We start from the raw sequence: 23156 nt of genomic DNA on the forward strand, positions 1-23156 counted from the left end.
ATCAATGATAATGGGAAACAGGTGTGAACAATCAAGACAAGACAAGTAGAACACAGAACCATAGATCGGTAGCAGCTAGTACTCCGGTGACAACGAACGCCGAAGCCTGCCCGAGCAAGGAGGAGGAGCAGCCTCGGCTGAATCCGTGACACTCTTGCTATCTCAGGGGGGTGCATGTCAACATCATGACAGATTTGCTATTATCAAATCATTCCGCTCTTTCTCCCTGTAGAACATGTGTGGAATGAGAAGTAGTTGCTGTCAGTCAGTGTAGCCTGTCTATTCAGGCCCATGTGTAGTTCTCAGGGAAGATGTACGTACAGTAGATAGCTAACATTGTCCTGCTCATAATATAGTGTGCACTCTCCATTCCCTTAGTCAGTCAGGGCATTTCCTTTTTCCTAAATAATGATCTTAATTTCATATCTTCCTGCTTTTTGTATTGCTCACTATCAGTCCCACTACCTCCCCTATCCTCCCTTTCTAGTCATCCAGTAATTCTGTCCAGACCTCATCCCCCATCACTCCATTGGCTGCTGATACTGTAGTTATCGCTAGCTGTATGTGACAGCGGCCATCGGGACTGTGACATGTTGACGTCACAGATAGCGACTGTGAGGGGGTTGGCTGAGTGGGACATACAGCTCACGTTAGCCAGCCAAGTGCACAGCACAAGTGTCACATCAGAGTGTAGAGCGATTGAGAGGCAGAGAGTGAGCGTAGCCATAATTTTAGGTGTAGAATTAGATAGACAGGCAGAGTTAAACAGAGTGAATAGAAAATTACAGAGAAGAGGCAAAATAGAGGAGAATAAATGAGAGAGGAACAGTGTGTGTGAGATGGAGACGATGGAGAGAAAAAGGGAGCTAAGGAGTGGAAGTGAAGGGGGCTATGGCATGGAGAATGAGATCATACCAGAGAGAGACAATGTGTACAAATGGGAAAAGAACAAACATGATAAAGGCTACTGTGTTGAGAGACATAGGATGATATAGTCAGCCTGCCTGACGCTCATCCCCAGTCAGCACTGCTCGTTTTGTACCCACCCTCTCCCACGTGTGCCGAATCACCAGCCACCCTTCTCCACATTCCTCCACAAAAACACCATACGTGGACTATAGACGTGCTCAGGGACCAGGCTATTGGTCCACATAAACACCACCATGTTATCATGAATGTACATCTCAAGGGGACATGTCACGTGAATTGGACTGACCTTCAAGGAGCTGTAGCTCTCCTATCTGCTCTCTGCATAGAGTTCATGACCCTGGCTGCAGAAAGTCATGTGACTTATTGTGAGAGCAGATAAGAATTGTTGTATGTTTTTGGTTTAAGAGACTTGTAAATATTAGTGGATGATAAAGATCTAGCCGCTTCGTTTTCACACCATCCCTCCTTGTTTTCCTGTCTTGTTTATGATAATTTGCCTGCAGTTAAGATATGGACCTATCCTACTGTTACACTGCACTGCCATTTGCTCTGTGATAAAGATACGGTATGGTGTCAGTACTTTCAGATAGACCTTATAGAGGGTGAGTGAATGTTGTGTTGGATGGATGCCCAACGATCTTGGCAGTCAAGAGGTGCCCTCCTTCTATTTCCTGGGCCAATCTGAGAGATGACGTCTCTCCCCCAGCCAGGCGTCTCTCCTCACGTTTCTCTCCTGACCACTGTGGTTGAGTGATGGGAATGGGAAGGGGGCCCAGACTGGCCCTGAGTCATCTCTCCCAGCCCCATGGACACTCACAAGCCAGATGCTGCATCATCATACTACACGTTAGAGGTCTTCACGGGTCCAAAAACTTGGACCCGTTCTGAAAAGGATCGTGGCTTTCCCACCCGACCAGGCATGCATAATATATATTTGTTTAAACGGACGCCCATTCCGAATGGACCTGAGGACAATGGACCCGAGGACCCGTTCAGATAGAAAGATAGAAAGAAACCTCTGACTGGGCGCTGCCAGCGCCATCAATAAACAAGTGATATTGGCCAAATTATCCACAGTTACTTACGTGTCCTTAAAAACTGCCTATAACAAATAACAAAAAACTATTAGTTGTGTTTTGATATGTAGCATATTCAAAACTTTATAGCCTGTTGTTTTATTGATTTTTACTTTCCTAAAACAATAATTGTCCACCCCACGGTTCAGCTGTCAGAGATTTGAGCGCTAAATGCATCAGGGCATTGCATGCATATAGGCCTAGGCGTCCACTCTACAGTATATTAATATTTTTTAAATAAATATAATGGAAGAGAAGTTTAGGCCTAGCCCTAGAGACCGAGAGAAAGATAGAGATATGCCGGCGCCATGTTCCTGACACCAACATGCATTCTTTATTCTTTTCAGATTGGCTACTATTATACAGATAGGCGTACAGAAGGAGGCTAATTCGTTAATTTTCGATCCAAATATTTTAAATAAAGATAAGCATTATATTGTTAGATTAAAGGAGTAACTCTGGTAGGCCTGAAACATTCTTCCTGACCTCAAGTTCAATTGTCAGAGAGAGTTGGAACGCTGGTGCGTACTGCCTTCATAGGCCTGCAGTAGCTAAGCCTAATAATAGCCATACCACAACAAACCTTCACAAAAGTTTATTAACTTTATTAGTGTAATATCAAAAGTCAGTGAAGTCATTATATTATTATATGGCGACATTAAATTACATTTTGCATCTCGCCCTTTTTGGTTTTTCCTTTTCATGGTTTGAGTGCGAGTAGCCCTACATAGGCCTGCCGGTAATTCTATTATATTGTGGCAAACTGTCACGCCCTGGCTCTGGGGACTCTTATATGTTGAGCCAGGGTGTTAGTTTATATGTGTAGTGTCTATGTTTTGTTTTCTATGTGTTCTTTTCTAGATCGTGTGTTTCTGTGTTGGCTGGGGTGGTTCCCAATCGGAGGCAGCTGTGTCTTGTTGTCTCTGATTGGGAACCATACTTAGGCAGCCTGTTGTGCACTTGTCATTGGTGGGATCTTGTTCCGTGTAGGTTTGTGTTTTATGACCGAGGACTTCACGTTTCGTTTTGTTGTTTTGTTGTTGTATCGTTATTGTTAATAGTACTCAATTAAAAGATGTACGCATATCACGCTGCGCCTTGGTCCACTTATTACGACGATCGTGACAGAAGATCCCACCATAACAGGACCAAGCAGCGTGTCCAGGAGCAGACAGCCTGGACTTGGGAGGAGATCTTGGACGGGCAGGGATCCTGGACTTGGGAGGAAATCCAGGCCGGAATGGATCGCCGTCCGTGGGAGGAGACGGTGGAGGCGCGCGCCATTGAGAGGAGCAGCGGCGCCAACCGTGCCGATGTCGGACATGCAAGAGGCAACCCCAAGACATTTTTTTGGGGGGGGGGCACACGGCATGGACGACGGGGCTGCTGGAGGCAGCTACAGGGCGAGTTTGTGGATTAGGAGAGGAGGCCACCGGGTTTGGGGGGCTGGAAGGGAGGTTGGCGGAGCCTAGAGGTAGAGCAGAGCCAACTCCCCGTACTCAGGCTAGGCAGTGTGAGACTGGGCAGGTTCCGAGGTATGCGGAGCTGCGTACTGTGCCGCGAGTGGTCCGGCACAGTCCTGTACGTCCTGTGCTAGCACCACGCACGTGTCGTGCTAAGGTGGGCATGCAGCCAGGACGGAGTGTGCCGGCTCAACGCTCGTGGCCTCCAGTACCCCTCCTCGGTCCCGGATATCCTGCGCCAGTGCCACGTGCTGTAGTGCCAGTACGAGTACACAGCCCTGTACGTCCTGTGCTGATGCCTCACACAGAGTGTGTAAAAATAGGCATTCAGCCAGGACGGGTTGTGTCAGCTCTTCGCTCCAGACCTCCAGTCCGTCTCCACAGCCCGGTCCGGCCTGTTCCTGTTCCCCGCACCAAGCCTGTGGTGCGCGTCGCCAACCCGGCCCGGCCTGTTCCTGCTCCCCGCACCAAGCCTGTGGTGCGCGTCGCCAGCCCGGCCCGGCCTGTTCCTGCCCCTCGCACCAAGCCTGTGGTGCGCGTCGCCAGCCCGGCCCGGCCTGTTCCCTCCCCTCGCACCAAGCCTGTGGTGCGCGTCGCCAGCCCGGCCCGGCCTGTTCCTGCCCCTCGCACCAAGCCTGTGGTGCGCATCGCCAGCCCGGCCCGGCCTGTTCCTGCTCCCCGCACCAAGCCTGTGGTGTGCGTCGCCAGCCCAGCCCGGCCTGTTCCTGCCCCCCGCACCAAGCCTGTGGTGTGCGTCGCCAGCCCGGCCCGGCCTGTTCCTGCCCCTCGCACCAAGCCTGTGGTGCGCGTCGCCAGCCCGGCCCGGCCTGTTCCTGCTCCCCGCACCAAGACAGTGGTGCGCGTCGTCAGCCCGGTCCGGCCTGTTCCTGCTCCCCGCACCAAGACAGTGGTGCGCGTCGTCAGCCCGGTCCGGCCCGTTCCTGCTCCCCGCACAAGCCAGTGGTGCGCGTCGTCAGCCCGGTCCGGCCCGTTCCTGCTCCCCGCACCAAGCCAGTGGTGCGTGTCGCCAGTCCGGTCCGGCCCGTCCCTGCTCCCCGCACCAAGCCTGTGGTGCGCGTCGTCAGTCCGGCACAGCCCGTGCCTGTTTCACCGGTGCCTTGTCAGGTACCGGTCAGCTGCTCCACACCGGAGCCTAAGCAATCCGCTCCACCGATGTCCAGCTCCAGCCAGCGGGACCAGACCAGGGGCGCTACGGGGGGGTAGTTAGAGGGTGGTGGTCACGCCCGGAGCCGGATCCGCCTCCGAGGCGGAATGCCCACCCGGCCCCTCCCCTGTTGGGTTTAGTTGGCGCGGTCGCAGTCCGCGCCTTAGGGGGGGGGGTACTGTCACGCCCTGGCTCTGGGGACTCTTATATGTTGAGCCAGGGTGTTAGTTTATATGTGTAGTGTCTATGTTTTGTTTTCTATGTGTTCTTTTCTAGATCGTGTGTTTCTGTGTTGGCCGGGGTGGGTCCCAATCGGAGGCAGCTGTGTCTTGTTCTCTCTGATTGGGAACCATACTTAGGCAGCCTGTTGTGCACTTGTCATTGGTGGGATCTTGTTCCGTGTAGGTTTGTGTTTTATGACCGAGGACTTCACGTTTCGTTTTGTTGTTTTGTTGTTGTATCATTACTGTTAATAGTACTCAATTAAAAGATGTACGCATATCACGCTGCGCCTTGGTCCACTTATTACGACGATCGTGACACAAACACAACATTATAGTTGGAACTTAATTTGGCCAAAGAAAATGGCTCAACAGAATAAAACAAAACACATATTTAAACTGAACTGGTTTAAACCTTCACTAAAGTTTTGAACAGGCTTATATTGCAGCAATTGCCAACAAAGGTGAGTTCCTACCGTAGGCCTACCGAACAAATGACAGCAATAGGCTAATTATATTTATTTTACAACAGGCTTACTTTTAACCTATCTTAAACTAAATACGGAGCACAAAATTAAAAAGACTGTTTGAACTTAATTTAGCCAATGAAAATGTCTCAACAAAATGAAACAAAACACTTTTAGCATATTTAAAGAACTGGTTTAGATTCTTAAATAGGTCTACAGTAATAATAATGATACATAATAATAATAATAATAATAATAATGATAAAACAAATAAATACGAAAATAAATAAAAGTTCTAAAATTGTATCAAACCTGAATAGCGAGTTGCACACAGTCCCATTTGGCCGTGCCAACGTTCTTCTCATCTTTGTCCACCCACTGAGGACATTCCCCTTGTCGGCTTCTTTTCACTATACACTTTTTTCACTAACTTTTGTTTTACTTCAATGAAAAGGCCTCCATCTTCGCAATCAACATTAGCCTAGGCCAAGCCTCCTTTCACTCACTCTCGCTCTACCTCCTCAGCAGCAGGCTCACGTGAGGTGAGTGGCCGGAACCAGTTTCAGGTGGACATAATTTGTAAGTCGCTCTGGATAAGAGCGTCTGCTAAATGACGTAAATGTAAATAAGCTATACGTTTTATTGAGTTGCAGTTGGCTGACACAGATAACAAGCTCGCATAGTTCTCATCACCTCACACATTAAATTAACAGAGGACGGGTCCAATCGGGTCTAGTCAGTAAATCAATTTTGATTGCATATACCCGAGACCGGTGGCAATTTATATCAGACCCGATCCAGATTCGAGACAAAAAATTTAGGATCCGGATCTCAGAATTTTGGGTCTGTTGGACCCGTGAAGACCTCTACTACACGTGCCCTCTAGGGTTCTCTCTCTCCCTCCCTCACTCTCTCTCTCTCTCTCTCTTTCTCTCTCTCTCCCCCTCTCTCTCTCTGTCTCTCTCTCTCTCTCCCTCTCCCTCTCTCTCTGTTGTCATTAACATTCTATCAGGTTGTGTTGCTGCAGACCCTACAGCGGTTTCCGTGGCTTGTGTCTAGCAGGTGTTCTGAGCTGATATGAACTTACTCTGCGTCTCCGTGGTAACCGGAGGAATGGCAGGCGAGGTGGCTCCTGTACAAAGAGAGCTGCTGAGATAAGCGGCACCCCGGCTTGTTCTCCTCATTCTATTTCTGGAGTTGGTCCAAGAGCTGTGAGAGGTGTGAAGTGTAGGAGGGCTCTCCTTTTCTCTCTCTCTTTCTCCTCCTGAACGACTTAATTCCCTGTTTCCGACGCTCTCAGTCGCCCATGAGAGTTCAAACAGCCAGACACTCAGGGCTGGCATTATGCTGCCAGAGCACCCTAGGAATGGGGGGAATGTGAACTGCTCAATCACATGAACGGCTGAGTCAATGAGAGTACATAATAACCCTCCCCACCCTCACCAGACATTTGGAACTTCTGTCTTCCATTGCTAGTTTAACATCTGGTCTGTCTATACTGCGTGGCACACTCAGATGGAATATGGTGATCATGACATTCCTCTGCTATTGTTTTTCAGTGAGTTTGTGGGAGATGAATCCAGACAACCAGAACCAAAGCCAGCCACAGCCTGAGAACCCACCTGGACTAGCAGAGGTTTTAACCCCCACTCCAGCAGCACCTCCAGGCACAGAAGCCCCAGCCTCCGACCCTTCTGCCTCTGCTCCTGCTCCTCAACTGTCAGTCCCAGCGCGGCCTCAACGGCCTCAGAGGACCCCTAGAATAGAGGGCTCTGTGGACGTCTGTGATCCCAAACCTGACCCTCCAGAGGCCAACCAGGACCGATCCACTCATGATGCTCCAGCTGGGGCCAGCCATTCTAAGCCCCTGCGGCCTGGAGCAGCCAAGCCCCTTGGGGGGCATGGGGGGGCCACTGAAACCACTCTGAAGGCTGGCCCTAAAGTCCCAGGCCACCCCCCAGGGGCCAGGAGCCCCATCTCAATGAGGGCAGCCTCAGTGCCCCAGCCACCGTCCTCCAGGTCTATACCTCCCCATCTCAACCCTCATGCCCAGAGGGCCTTCTCCGTGGCGGGCACCGCGGACACACAGTCCCAGGTGGTGGAAGACTTCAGGTGAGCTCCAGGCTCTATGTGTTTTCTATCAGATCCAGCTTTCACTACAGCATAATAGTTGTTTTGAACATGAACCGAAATCACTTTTTAAGAGCATGCTTCAGACCTTCAATGCTGTGGTGGTGACACAGTAATTTGTCAATATATAGCCCCAAGCACCATAGTACAGTTTGCAGTGGCATGTGACCAACTAAACTTTTAGTCATTTCCCTTTATCACAGTGGCAGGAAACTGATTAACCACAAATACCAGAGTACATCCAGAGGAGATTGAGGTCCTGGTTTAGTGACTACTACTTCTAAAGGTCTTTTCCTCTCTTGACTCAAGCTCAACTCAAGACAATGTGTCTATGCCACTGAAATTCCCAAATTGAGAAGCTGTAACAGTCAGCAGTTCGAGATATTCCCACCTCCCACTCTGTGTTATTTTCTATACTCACAGCACAGACCCAGTGTCCCCGAGGCTTTGTCAGAGCTCTCTGCTAACCTCTCTCATTTATTATGCTAATTAAGCTAATGGAGAGAGTGGATACTCAGAGAACCAAGCTTCTATTAATTGTATACTGTATGTGATTGTGAGATTCTGTGTTCCTTCTCTCTGATAGGGTGCACCTAATCACATGGAATGTGGGCGGTGCCATGCCGCCAGATGACATCACTGCTCTGCTGGGGTTGCACATTGGGGATGGAAACACAGACATGTATATAATTGGGTGAGCTTTTCCCTGGTGGCAGTCAGCCAACCATGTCCTCATCGCCAAGTATTCCAGAAGACCTCTCTTATCCATTATATCCATCCTCCTTCCATAGACAGTCCCCTGGGTTGAGTGGTTGGGTTTACTGTTAAACAACATTGATCCATCTATTTAGCTCTCTTTATATGTGTGTCCCCCTACATATGTTTTATTCTCCGTCCATTTCCTTGTTACAGTCCTTTCTCACTTACTCTCTCTCTCCTCCCCTCTCTTTTATCTCTCTCTTTCTAACCTGTGGTCTCCTTAAAATGACTGTGTGTTACTGCTGCACTCTCAGGCTACAGGAAGTCAACTCAATGATCAACAAAAGGCTGAAAGACGTTCTCTTCACAGACCAATGGAGCGACGCCTGCATGGAGAGACTCAGCCCCTTTGGATACGTACTGGTCAGTAAAGGGTTGACACGTACACAGAGAGACACGCACACTGATGCACATGCACACCACATGGTTGTGGTGCACACACAAAAAAGAGAAGTAATGCAGAGCAAACAAATAGAGCTCATGTAATGTACATTTGTGAAAACTGTTTTGAAATGTAAGTGCAGTGAGAGCCAGTCTCTAGACTCTGCTGTTCTCTCTGCTCATATCTCTCCCAGTCCATGTGATGTGTATAATATGTGAGGGCATAGTGGAGCGGATGGGCTCATTACTTCAAACAAGTGTGCAGTGTTGGTTTATCTATTATCTTCCTCTGTCTGCCAGCCAGGCTCTCATCTCTCTCTCTCTCTCTCTCTCTCTCTCTCTCTCTCTCTCTCTCTCTCTCTCTCTCTCTCTCTCTCTCTCTCTCTCTCTCTCTCTCTCTCTCTCTCTCTCTCTCTCTCTCTCTCTCTCTCTCTCTCTCTCTCTCTCTCTCTCTCTCAAGGCCTTTATTGGCATGGGAAACATATGTTAACATTGCCAAAGCAAGTCAAGTAGATAATATACAAAAGTGAAATAAACAATACAAATTAACAGTAAACATTACACTCACAAAAGTTCCAAAATAATAAAGACATCTCAAATGTAAAAGTACAAAAGGGAAAATAAATAAACATAAATATGGGTTGTATTTACAATGGTGTTTGTACTTCACTGGTTGCCCTTTTCTTGTGGCAACAGGTCACAAATATTGCTGCTGTGATGGCACACTGTGGTATTTCACCCAATAGATATGGGAGTTTATCAAAATTGTGTTTGTTTTCGAATTCTTTGTGGATCTGTGTAATCTGAGGGAAATATGTGTCTCTAAAATGGTCATACATTTGGCAGGAGGTTAGGAAGTGCAGCTCAGTTTCCACCTCATTTTGTGGGCAGTGTGCACATAGCCTGTCTTCTCTTGAGAGCCAGGTCTGCCTACGGCGGCCTTTCTCAATAGGAAGGCTATGCTCACTGAGTCTGTACATAGTCAAAGCTTTCCTTAAGTTTGGGTCAGTCACAGTGGTCAGGTATTCTGTGTACTCTCTGTTTAGGGCCAAATAGCATTCTAGTTTGCTGTGTTTTTTTGTTAATTCTTTCCAATGTGTCAAGTAATTATCTTTTTGTTTTCTCATGATTTGGTTGGGTCTAATTGTGTTGCTGTCCTGGGGCTCTGTGGGGTCTGTTTGTGTTTGTGAACAGAGCCCAAGGACCAGCTTGCTTAGGGGACTCTTCTCCAGGTTAATCTTTCTGTAGGTGATGGCTTTGTTATGGAAGGTTTGGGAATCGCTTCTTTTTAGGTGGTTGTAGAATTTAACGGCTCTTTTCTGGATTTTGATAATTACCGGGTATCGGCCTAATTCTGCTCTGCGTGCATTATTTGGTGTTTTATGTTGTACACTGAGGATATTTTTGCAGAATTCTGCATGCAGAGTCTCAATTTGGTGTTTGTCCAATTTTGTGAATTCTTGGTTGGTGAGCGGACCCCAGACCTCACAATCATGAAGGGCAATGGGTTCTATAACGTCGCATAATCCTTGAACCTGCAAGAACCCTAACCTTACTTATGAGTCAGCAATACACAAATTGGCTTAATTATTTATTTTCTAGCTAACTAAATAATAACACAGAATACATAAACACACACACGGTATAAGTTATTGATTACTAACGTAATACATTGAAAACAGGTCCCTAGTGGACTAACAGCATGACTGCTTGGTTAGGGGAAGGAGGGGTCAAAAGAAAGAGAGTGAAAGGGAGAGACAAAGAGATTCAACTTGTCGTTGTTACATTTGGAAACCACCGCTCATTCGGATAAGAAATGCAATGCATATTTACGCGTAGCTGTCCTTGATCGTCGTCTCTCTGTTGAACCACTTTCTCAAAAAGGGTTTAAGTGTCCTTTCCCACTTCAGTGAGACTCGGCTTGTCTTCGAGTGGAGTGTTCGTTAGAATAGATACTTCAGATGTACCAACAGTTGTCTGAGATGGGATTGTCCTTCCCAACTCGTGTCTTTCGTGAAAGTTCTAGACTACTTTACATGCCAGCTGCAGACTGGTAATGCTACGGTCTAGTGAGTTTCTTCTTCTTGTGTAGAGATTGAGCATTTCAGAGTTTCTCACCATTTCAAACGTGTGGACTAACGTCTCACGTTTCCTGGTCTTAGAGTGTCAACCATTTGTAACGTTCAGCTCCCGCTGCACGTCGGCTGGTCTTTCTGGTCTAACCATTTTAAGCCGTGTAGCCACAGCTCCACGCTTTCTGGTCTAAATGTACATTTAGTTACTAAGGCTTTTATCCTCGGGTAAAAAGGGGGCGTGCCATCACGCCAACCCAATGTCTGTGCTCACTTGGGCGTGGTTACTGACTGGGCAAAAGTTTATATCGAACAATTATCTCATTAGAATAATAAAATCACATTGCTATCTTCACAAAAGTACTCTCATACTTAATCATATATTTTATACAACATTTAGATGTAAACTTGATAAATAAGAACGTGTACACTTTCAGAGTTACAGTTATTCCATTATACCATCCTTAATGACATCACAAACTAATAAAGAATATGACATGATTATTCTTTGTGTCCCCACTGACCATTCCAAACATTTGGATGTTAGGAATATTGTTCCAGTGTTTACTTTTTGGACGTTTATAGTTTTGGCGGCAAAAGTCTTCTGGAACAAAGACATTCCTTTACCAAAACTGGAGAGCAAGGTAGAGATCCCCTTCCTCTCTAATTTATGGCAGAGTGTTAAGGTGTCAAAACCGGCACAGCTCCCTTTTATGTGGGTGAGATGGGGTCTGGTTGTTATCAGCTGTTTGCCAAGCTGCTCTGAGGCCTTTGGATCCTCAGCCAGGAGAGTCATGACACGCTGATGTTTAGGCCGAGGTATGTATAGTTTTTTGTTTGCTCTAGGGCAACGGTGTCTAGATGGAATTTGTATTTGTGGTCCTGGCAACTGGACCTTTTTTGGAACACCATTATTTTTGTCTTACTGAGATTTACTGTCAGGGCCCTTGTCTGACAGAATCTGTGCAGAATATCTCTATATCTCTCTCAGCTCTGTGCCTTGCAGCAGCACTATTGGTTGGAGAACAGTTCTCATCCGTTTCCAATGTGCTTATTTACGCTCCATCTATTCAAATGTGCTTGTGTGTGTGTTTGAAAGAGAGAAAGAGGGAGAGGAGGGGGTCCTGCCTCAGCTGGTGCAGTGTGGTTGGTTTGTGTTTGTTGGCCTGTCAGTGTCTAACACATTATTCGGCCCTGTTGGAGAGGTAGGTAGAGAGGATGAATCAGCTGCAGAGAGACAGCGGAGAGCTAGACGAGAGGGTGTCTCCCAGGGTGCTGGTTTATTTCTGGACTGTAAGGCTCCCTCCGTGTTGATGGCTCTGTGACAGTGAGACTGATCATGCCCTGCTTGACTCCAAAACACTCTTATAATGTTGCTCATGAGAGTTTTTTATGTGCATATGTGTTCACAAGCATGCATGGGTATTTGTTAGGATTGTATGTCTGAGTGGTTGTTAGCGTCTGTAGTCTATGTTGTCATGACTCACTCCTTGGTGAGGATCGAAGGTGCCAGATAAGCTTGGCAAATGGCTGACAGATAGCCAGACCCCCCCTCTCTCCCATAGGAGAGGAGAAGGGGGAGTTGGGCCGGTTTTATGACTTAACAGCTGGTCATAAATAGTTTGCAGAAAAGGACTCCTTTTGGTCTCTAGTATGGGAAGACTGAGATTTTATTTGTTCCAGAGACTCTTTGCCACCTAAAAACGTTTACGTCAATAAAAGTGGATGTTGGAACATTATTCCTGACCACGAAATGTTTGGAATGGTCAGTGGGGATCTAAAGAATAATCATGTCATATTGTTTATTATTTCGTGATGTTATTAAAAACTGTATGAACCAAATACTGTAACGTAGGAAGGATACCCCCTTTATCTGTAAAGTTTCCATCCAATACGTTGTCTATGTGATATGAAAATGGATCAAACTATTTTTGTTAAGAGAGGAATGTGATTTTAGCAGTCAAAAGATAACTTCTAATCATATCCTTTACACAGTAACTAGCCACGCCCCAAGTGCCATCAGAGATCGTGTCAGCAAGTAGGAACGCCCCTTTTACCAAGAGGGCATAAAGGCTTGAAAGACAAATTAACATTAGACCAGGAAGTGTGGAGCTGTGGCTAAACGGTTTTAAATGGTTAGATCAGAAAGACCAGAAAACGTGAGAGTGGTGACTGCATGTTTAGAATGGTTAGAACTTTGAATGAGAAAGACCAGCCGATGTGAAGCGCGAGCTCACGTTACAAATGGTTGAACCTCTACAGACCAGCCGATGTGCAGCGGGAACTGAACGTTACAAATGGTTGACACTTTAAGACCAGGAAACGTGAGATGTTAGTCCACACGTTTGAAATGGTGAGAAACTCTGAAACTCTCAATCTCTACACAATAAGAAGAAACTCACTAGACAGTAGCATTACCAGTCTGCAGCTGACATCTAAAGTAGTCTAGAACTTTCACTAAAGACCCGAGGTGGCAAGGACAATCTCATCTCAGACAACCGTTGGTACATTTGAAGTATCTGTTCACTACCAGAGAAGCTTTACAAAGGACATTGGGACCTCTGGTGGACAAACCAGAGTCTTACACCCATCAACACCTTCCCCATAGGAGTGATTGGTTTCAACAGAGAGACGACGGAGAAGACATTCTACACGTAAATACATTGAATTTCTTACCCAAACGGGCGGTGGTTAGGGTGCTAAGTATTCTGATTACTGTGAGTGTAGTTTCCAAATGTATGTATGATAAGTTTGACTCTCTTAGTCCCTCTCTCCCTCCTTCTACTGACCCCTCCCTTTTTGATAACCAAGCAGTCATGCTGTTGTTAGTCCGCTAGGGACTTTTCTCATGTATTAAGTATGTATGTATTCTGTGTTATTATTTAGTTAGCTAGTAAATAAATATTTAAGCCAATTTCTGTATTGCTGACTCATAAGTAAGGTTAGGGTTCTTGCAGGTTCAAGGATTATGCGACGTTCAGAATGAGACTGATGAAGTAATGATTCATAAGTGACTGTTATCGATATATAAAATATATATATATATCTTCTAAGAGTTTAATTTCGGGAGATGGTAACTCGTTAAACAACTTATTCCGTGGTGCCCCAAATTCCTAATGAGTTAATTGTTACATGATTAATTTAATCAAGTAACAATTAAACATAGTTAATTGATTTGATAAATAACAGTCATCACATTAATGCAAGTCACATCACGACAATGTGTTACCTCAGAACTTGAACCATAATAGTATTATTGTAATAGTCTGTCTAGTCATGGAATGACCTGTAACCCTAAGGTCACTGTCAGTAATACCCCACTTCCCTCCCCTCTTTCCGCTCTCCTCCGCTCTCACAGCCCACTGTCAGACTTGGCTGGTGATTAGACCTATCAGAAGAGAGCTTGCCAAACCATCCAACCTACAGACAAATCAGTCAATCAAGTATTTTTCTCTAACCAGCACCATCTGTTGAAGATATTGTAGGCTGGTCCCAGATCTGTTTGTGCTCTTGCCAACCCCATTGCTGTCATTTTGTTTGGCATGACAATTCCGTAAGGCGTTGGCAAGAGAGCAGAAACAGACCCAGGCTACCTCTATTGCTATTTTGGTGGACATATCAACCAATCAAAAATGTTGTTTTTTAGAGACTAATCACAGGAAAAAAATGTAATGTAGTTGAAGTAAAGAAAAAGCTTGTGAAAGATGAAGGGCACATGAATATTCCCATGGTCTTCAGAGCTGTGGCCCGGCATTACGCTAAGCTGGATTTGCGCTTGACTTCCTCTGCAAAACTCCAGGGCTGCCCTGTTGATACTGGCTAACAGCTCATCTCAGGCCTAAGTCAGGCACGTACACACACACACACACACACACACACACACACACACACTCTCACACACACACACTCACACACTCACATGCCTAGGGGCCCCAAATGTATTTTGTATTATGAACCCAAAATGTGGTTTGGCAGCCCTCAGCAGCACTCTCAAATGTTCACTGAAGTTAATCAGAGATGTTTTTCAACCCCATACACAATCACACATCTACACTTATTCACACTGTAATTTACACACAATCACACATACAGAACACACAGGCGCGCATTCATTCTGTCCTTACACAGAAACACACACACACACACACACATACATAAACCCAGTCCAGTTTATGGTTCAATAAAGCCCATTACGCAACTAAGCCCTCCAAATAGCCAGTGAGAATGCAAGCGAGAGGGGCCTTCTCTCTCGTGGAGATGTGTGCCTCTGTTAATGCCTTGAAGGCATCACAGACCCCAGCGATGTGAGGTCAGGCTTCTTATGGATGTGGATGGGGGCGGGGTGTGTTTACTGAGGAAAGGGGAAGGGAGCAGCATTACTTTAATCTCTGCTCTGGAGTGAGGAAACGTTTACAACAGTCCCCCCATCATTAATTAGAAATATGAATCACAAACTTTATTACCTGGTCTCTAGACCAATAAAATACAAGTGAAATACAATTGCAGGCTGGGTAGGCTCAATATGATAATCGTGAGTACAGGCCTACTGTGGTGTATGCTGTATCATGTATTCCACAGTGCAGGATTGTCAAATCATGCATCACGTTTTTCCCTCACATGGGTTTACTGTTTAGACAGAGAGGGTAGAGGAGGCTATGGCCTCCTTTATGTTCGCTGCTTCATGCAAAACAGTGGGAGAGCTGGACCACTGGATCCTGCAGGGCACAATGCAAATGTGAGGAGAAAGAGAAGAGGAGAGAGAGAGACATCACTGGTACACAGCAGAGAGACATCACTGGTACACAGCAGAGAGACATAAATAAATAAATAAATATGCCATTTAGCAGACGCTTTTATCCAAAGCGACTTACAGTCATGCGTGCATACATTTTTGTGTATGGGTGGTCCCGGGGATCAAACCCACTACCTTGGCGTTACAAGCGCCGTGCTCTACCAGTTGAGCTACAGTGACATCACTGGTACACATCAGAGAGACATCACTGGTACACAGCAGAGAGACATCACTGGTACACAGCAGAGAGACATCACTGGGACACAGCAGAGAGACATCACTGGTACACAGCAGAGAGACAGACATACATACAGTTATATACAGTCATACAGTTAGCAGGCTTCAGGCAGACAGCCCAGAGAGGATGCTTATATACAGTGCCTTGCAAAAGTATTCATTCCCCTTGGCGTTTTTCCTATTTTGTTGCATTACAACCTGTAATTTAAATAGATTTTTATTTGGATTTCATGTAATGGATATACACAAAATAGTCAAAATTGGTGAAGTGAAATTAAAAAAATAACTTGTTTAAAGAAATTCAAAAAAATTAATAACGGAAAAGTGGTGTATTCACCCCCTTTGCTATGAAGCCCCTAAATAAGATATGGTGTAACCAATTACATTCAGAAGTCACATAATTAGTTAAATAAAGTCCACCTGTGTGCAATCTAAGTGTCACATGATCTGTCACATGATCTCAGTATATATACACCTGTTCTGAAAGGCCCCAGAGTCTGCAACACCACTAAGCAAGGGGCACCACCAAGCAAGTGCCACAATGAAGACCAAGGAGCTCTCCAAACAGGTCAGGGACAAAGTTGTGGTGTAGTACAGATCAGGGTTGGGTTATAAAAAAATATCAGAAACTTTGAACATCCCACGGAGCACCATTAAATCCATTATTAAACATTTTAAAAAATATGGCACCACAACAAACCTGCCAAGAGAGGGCCACCCACCAAAACTCACGGACCAGGCAAGGAGGGCATTAATCAGAGAGGCAACAAAGAGACCAAAGATAACCCTGAAGGAGCTGCAAAGCTCCACAGCAGAGATTGGAGTATCTGTCCATAGGACCACTTTAAGCTGTACACTCCACAAAGCTGGGCTTTACTGAAGAGTGGCCAGAAAAAAGCAATTTCTTAAAGAAACAATTAAGCAAACACGTTTGGTGTTCGCCAAAAGGCATGTGGGAGACTCCCCAAACATATGGAAGAAGGTACTCTGGTCAGATGAGACTAAAATTGAGCTTTTTGGCCAAGGAAAATGATATGTCTGGCGCAAACCCAACACCTCTCATCACCCCGAGAACACCATCCCCACAGTGAAGCATGGTGGTGGTAGCATCATGCTGTGGGGATGTTTTTAATCGGCAGGGACTGGAAAACTGGTCAGAATTGAAGGAATGATGGATGGCGCTAAATACAGGGAAAGTCTTGAGGGAAACCTGTTTCAGTCTTCCAGAGATTTGAGACTGGGACGGAGGGTCACCTTCCAGCAGGACAATGACCCTAAGCATACTGCTAAAGCAACACTTGAGTGGTTTAAGGGGAAACATTTAAATGTCTTGGAATGGAATGGAATGGGATGATGGCGCCGGAGAAGATGGCTGCCGTTTTACAGCCCTCTAACCAATTGTACAATTATGTGTGTTTTTTCGCGTTATTTGTCATTTATTCTGTACATAATGCTTCTGCCATCGTCTCTTATAACCAAAAGGAGCTTCTGGATATCAGGACAGCGATTACTCACCTCGTATTGGACGAAGATTTTTTCTTCAACGAGGCGGCCGCGAAGGATACCCTACAGACACCCGACAAGGCCCAAATCCCCGTCATTCGCAGGAGAAAAAGACGGAGATATCCTGGACGTAAGGATCCGACAGCGAGCGAGTAAACTGCCTCTTCCATCAATCCTATTAGCCAATCTTAAATCATTGGAAAATAAATTAGATGACCTACGATTACGCTTATCCTACCAACGGGACATAAAAAACTGTAATATCTTATATTTCACAGAGTCGTGGCTGAACTACGACATCGACAACATACAGCTAGCGGGCTATACGCTACATCGGCAGGATAGAGCGGCTGACTCCGGTAAGACAAGGGGTGGCGGTCTGTGTATATTTGTAAACAACAGCTGGTTCACAAAATCAAATACTAAGGAAGTCTCGAGGTTTTGCTCGCCTGAGATAGAGTACCGTATGATAAGCTGTAGACCACACTATTTACCAAGAGAGTTTTCATCTATATTTTTCATAGCTGTCTATTTACCACCACAAACCAATGCTGGCATTAAGATTGCACTCAATGAGCTGTATAAGGCCATAACTAAACAGGAAAACGCTAATCCAGATTCAGCGCTCCTAGTGGCCGGGGACTTTAATGCAGGGAAACTTAAATCCGTTCTACCTAATTTCTACCAGCATGTTAAATGTGCAACCAGAGGAAAAAAAACTCTAGACCACCTTTACTCCACACACAGAGATGCATACAAAGCTCTCCCTCGCCCTCCATTTGGCAAATCTGACCTTAAATCTATCCTCCTGATTCCTGCTTATAAGCAAAAACTAAAGCAGGAAGCACCAGTGACTCGGTTAATAAAAAAGTGGTCAGATGACGCAGATGCTAAGCTACAGGACTGTTTTGCTAGCACAGACTGGAACATGTTCCGGGATTCTTCAGATAGCATTGGAGTACACCACATCAGTCACTGGCTTCATCAATAAGTGCATCGATGACGTCGTCCCCACAGTGACCGTACGTACATACCCCAACCAGAAGCCATGGATTACAGGCAACATCCGCACTGAGCTAAAGGGTAGAGCTGCCGCTTTCAAGGAGCGGGACTCTACTCCGGACGCTTATAAGAAATCCCGCTATGCCCTCCGACAAACAATCAAACAGGCAAAGAGTCAATACAGGACTAAGATTGAATCGTACTACACCGGCTCTGACACTCGTCGGATGTGGCAGGGCTTGAAAACTATTACAGACTACAAAGGAAAGCACAGCTGCAAGCTGCCCAGTGACACAAGCCTACCAGACGAGCTAAACCACTTCTATGCTCGCTTCGAGGCAAGCAACACTGAAGCATGCATGAGAGCACCAGCTGTTCCGGATGACTATGTGATCACGCTCTCCGTAGCCGATGTGAGAAAGACTTTTAAGCAGGTCAACATTCACAAGGCCGCAGGGCCAGACGGATTACCAGGACGTGTACTCCGAGCATGTGCTGACCAACTGGCAAGTGTCTTCACCGACATTTTCAACATGTCCCTGACTGAGTCTGTAATACCAACATGTTTTAAGCAGACCACCATAGTCCCCGTGCCCAAGGACACTAAGATAACCTGCCTAAATGACTACCGACCCGTAACACTGACGTCTGTAGCCATGAAGTGCTTTGAAAGGCTGGTCATGGCTCACATCAACACCATTATCCCAGAAACCCTAGACCCACTCCAATTTTCATACCGCCCCAACAGATCCACAGATGATGCAATCTCTATTGCACTCCACACTGCCCTTTCCCACCTGGACAAGAGGAACACCTACGTGAGAACGCTGTTCATTGACTACAGCTCAGCATTCAACACCATAGTGCCCTCAAAGGTCATCACTAAGCTAAGGATCCTGGGACTAAACACCTCCCTCTGCAACTGGATCCTGGACTTCCTGACGGGCCGCCCCCAGGTGGTAAGGGTAGGTAACAACACATCTGCCATGCTGATCCTCAACACGGGGGCCCCTCAGGGGTGTTTGCTCAGTCCCCTCCTGTACTCCCTGTTCACCCATGACTGCATGGCCAGGCACGACTCCAACTCCATCATTAAGTTTGCCGACGACACAACAGTGGTAGGCCTGATCACCGACAACGATGAGACAGCCTATAGGGAGGAGGTCAGAGACCTGGCCGTGTGGTGCCAGGATAACCACCTCTCCCTCAACGTGACCAAGACAAAGGAGATGATTGTGGACTACAGGATAAAAAAGAGGACTGAGCACGCCCCCATTCTCATCGATGGGGCTGTAGTGGAACAGGTTGAGAGCTTCAAGTTCCTTGGTGTGCACATCACCAACCGCTATCATGGTCCAAACACACCAAGACAGTCGTGAAGAGGGCACGACAAAGCCTATTCCCCCTCAGGAGAGTGAGAAGATTTGGCATGGGTCCTCAGATCCTCAAAAAGTTCTACAGCTGCACCATCGAGAGCATCCTGACTGGTTGCATCACCGGCTGGTATGGCAACTGCTCGGCCTCCGACTGCAAGGCAGTACAGCGGGTAGTGCGTTCGGCCCAGTACATCACTGGGGCCAAGCTTCCTGCCATCCAGGACCTCTATACCAGGCAGTGTCAGAGGAAGGCCCACAAAATTGTCAAAGACTCCAGCCACACTAGTCATAGACTGTTCTCTCTGCTACCGCACGGCAAGCGGTGCCGGAGCGCCAAGTCTAGGTCCAAAAGGCTTCTCAACAGCTTCTACCCCCAAGCCATAAGACTCCTGAACAGCTAATCATGGCTACCCGGACAATTTGCACTGCCCCCCCACCCCATCTTTTTACGCTGCTGCTACTCTGTTAATTATTTATGCATAGTCACTTTAACTCTACCCACATGTACATATTAATACCTCAACTACCTCAACTAGCCGGTGCCCCCGCACATTGACTCTGCACCGGTACCCCCCTGTATATAGCCTCCCTACTGTTATTTTATTTTACTTCTGCTCATTTTTTCTCAACACTTTTTTGTTGTTGTTTTATTTTACTTTTTTATTAAGAAATAAATGCATTGTTGGTTAAGGGCTGTAAGTAAGCATTTCACGGTAATGTCTACACCTGTCGTATTCGGCGCATGTGGCAAATAAAATTAGGTTTGATTTGATTTGATTTGAATGGCCTAGTCAAAGCCCAGACCTCAATCCAATTGAGAATCTGTGGTATGACTTAAAGATTGCTGTACACCAGCGGAACCCATCCAACTTGAAGGAGCTGGAGCAGTTTTCTCTTGAAGAATGGGCAGAAATCCCAGTGGCTAGATGTGCCAAGCTTATAGAGACATACCCCAAGAGACTTGCAGCTGTAATTGCTGCAAAAGGTGGCTCTACAAAGTATTGACTTTGGGGGGGTGAATAGTTATGCACGCTCAAGTTTTCTGTGTTTTTGTCTTATTTCTTGTTTGTTTCACAATAAAAATTATTTTTCATCTTCAAAGTAGTAGGCATGTTGTGTAAATCAAATGATACAACCCCCCCAAAAAATCCATTTTATTTCCAGGTTGTAAGGCAACAAAATAGGAAAAATGACAAGGGGGTGAATACTTTCGCAAGCCACTGTAAACTTGGCGATATAAAACAGAGGTGTTAATTTGCCTAGAGATTACAGTAATCACTATCCCACTGACTGGTGGACTAGAAGAGCATGGGTGAATAAAAGCAACTCATAGGTGCGCTTCTCATGTTCACTTATCAGTAGGCTTTATAGGCAATCAGCTCGTCTATAAAGGCAAATTGATTTCTAACTGTCAAATTTAGCAGGAGACAAATTACCTCCCCCATCACCTTACATTGTGACTCATTATCTTACAACTTCTCTCCCGTTTCTGTCTCCCTCCCTCTATTTTCTTCCTCTCCCTCTCTCTCGCTCTCTCGCTCTCTCTCAGGTGACGTCCCAGCGGATGCAGGGGGTGTTGCTGCTGGTCTTTGCTAAGTACTACCACCTCCCCTTCCTCCGAGGGGTGCAGACAGAGACCACCCGCACCGGCCTGGGGGGCTACTGGGTGAGAAACCTGCCAGCTGAGACTACATCCTACAGAGAACCACACAAAACTGTCCACACTGACTAGTGATGGGGGGAAAAAATAGCTAGTTACATATCGCAATATCATTTTGGGATGATATTATATCGATATTTGACCAATTTTATCATGTTCTCTCTTGTCTCTCTGCAGCAGACATATAGTGAGCAATATGTTTTGAACATCAAATTGCAATAAAATCACAGTATCGAATCGCAATACATATAGAATCATGAGAATCGCAATACAGTTGAAGTCGGAAGTTTACATACACCTTAGCCAAATACATTTAAACTCAGTTTTTCATAATTCCTGACATTTAATCCTAGTAAAAATGCCCTGTTTTAGGTCAGTTAGGATTACTACTTTATTTTAAGAATGTGAAATGTCAGAATAATAGTAGAGAGAATTATTTATTTCAGCTTTTATTTATTTCATCACATTCCCAGTGGGTCAGAAGTTTACATACACTCAATTAGTATTTGGTAGCATTGCCTTTAAATTGTTTAACTTGGGTCAAAGGTTTCGGGTAGCCTTCCACAAGCTTCCCACAATAAGTTGGGTGAATTTTGGCCCATTCTTCCTGACAGAGCTGGTGTAACTGAGTCAGGTTTGTAGGCCTCCTTGCTCGCACACGCTTTTTCAGTTCTGCCCACAAACTTTCCTTAGGATTGAGGTCAGGGCTTTGTGATGGCCACTCCAATAACTTGACTTTGTTGTCCTTAAGCCATTTTGCCACAACTTTGGAAGTATGCTTGGGGTCATTGTCCATTTGGAACGCCTATTTGCGACCAAGCTTTAACTTCCTGACTGATGTCTTGAGATGTTGCTTCAATATATCCACATAATTTTCCTTCCTCATGATGCCATCTATTTTGTGAAGTGCATCAGTCCCTCCTGCAGCAAAGCACCCCCACAGCATGATGCTGCCACCCTCGTGCTTCACGGTTGGGATGGTGTTCTTCGGCTTGCAAGCGTTCCCCTTTATCCTCCAAACATAATGATGGTCATTAGGCCAAACAGTTCTATTTTTGTTTAATCAGACCGGAGGACATTTCTCCAAAAAGTACGATCTTTGTTCCCATGTGCAGTTGCAAACCATAGTCTGACTTTTTTATGGCAGTTTTGGAGCAGTGGCTTCTTCCTTGCTGAGCGGCCTTTCAGGTTATGTCGATATAGGACTCATTTTACTGTGGATATAGATACTTTTGTACCTGTTTCCTCCAGTATCTTCACAAGGTCCTTTGCTGTTGTTCTGGGATTGATTTGCACTTTTCGCACCAAAGTATGTTCATCTCTAGGAGACAGAACGCTTCTCCTTCCTGAGCGGTATGATGGCTGCGTGGTCCCATGGTGTTTATACTTCCGTACTATTGTTTGTACAGATGAACGTGGTACCTTCAGGCGTTTGGAAATTGCTCCCAAGGTTGAATCAGACTTGTGGAGGTCTACAATTTGTTTTCTGAGGTCTTGGCTGATTTCTTTTGATTTTCCCATGATGTCAAGCAAAGAGGCACTGAGTTTGAAAGTAGGGCTTGAAATACATCCACAGGTACACCCCCAATTGACTCAAATGATGTCAATTAGCCTATCAGAAGCTTCTAAAGCCATGACATCATTTTCTGGAATTTTCCAAGCTGTTTAAAGGCACAGTCAACTTAGTGTATGTAAACTTCTGACCCACTGGAATTGTGATACAGGGAATTATAAGTGAAATAATCTGTCTGTAAACAATTGTTTTAAAAATTACTTGTGTCATGCACAAAGTAGATGTCCTAACCGACTTGCCAAAACTATAGGTGACAAGCAATTTGTTAACAAGAAATTTGTGGAGTGGTTGAAAAACGAGTTTTAATGACTCCAACCTAAGTGTATGTAAACTTCCGACTTCAACTGTA

At 45.7% G+C, this 23156-nt stretch overlaps 1 protein-coding gene across 1 annotated transcript in view; it reads left to right on the forward strand.

The window, feature by feature from the left end:
• Positions 1–23156, forward strand: part of LOC311144624 (inositol polyphosphate 5-phosphatase K-like) — a 45347-nt gene that overhangs the window by 13766 nt on the left and 8425 nt on the right. Inside the window, exons 2-5 of the mRNA XM_084180668.1 lie at positions 6882–7434; positions 8039–8146; positions 8466–8574; positions 21124–21240. Of these exons, the coding sequence (XP_084036794.1) occupies positions 6882–7434; positions 8039–8146; positions 8466–8574; positions 21124–21240 (887 nt within the window). The remainder of the gene's footprint in view (positions 1–6881; positions 7435–8038; positions 8147–8465; positions 8575–21123; positions 21241–23156) is intronic.

The sequence above is a fragment of the Coregonus lavaretus genome (genome assembly GCF_964263955.1).
Source record: "Coregonus lavaretus genome assembly, chromosome: 17".
Lineage (NCBI taxonomy): Eukaryota > Metazoa > Chordata > Actinopteri > Salmoniformes > Salmonidae > Coregonus > Coregonus lavaretus.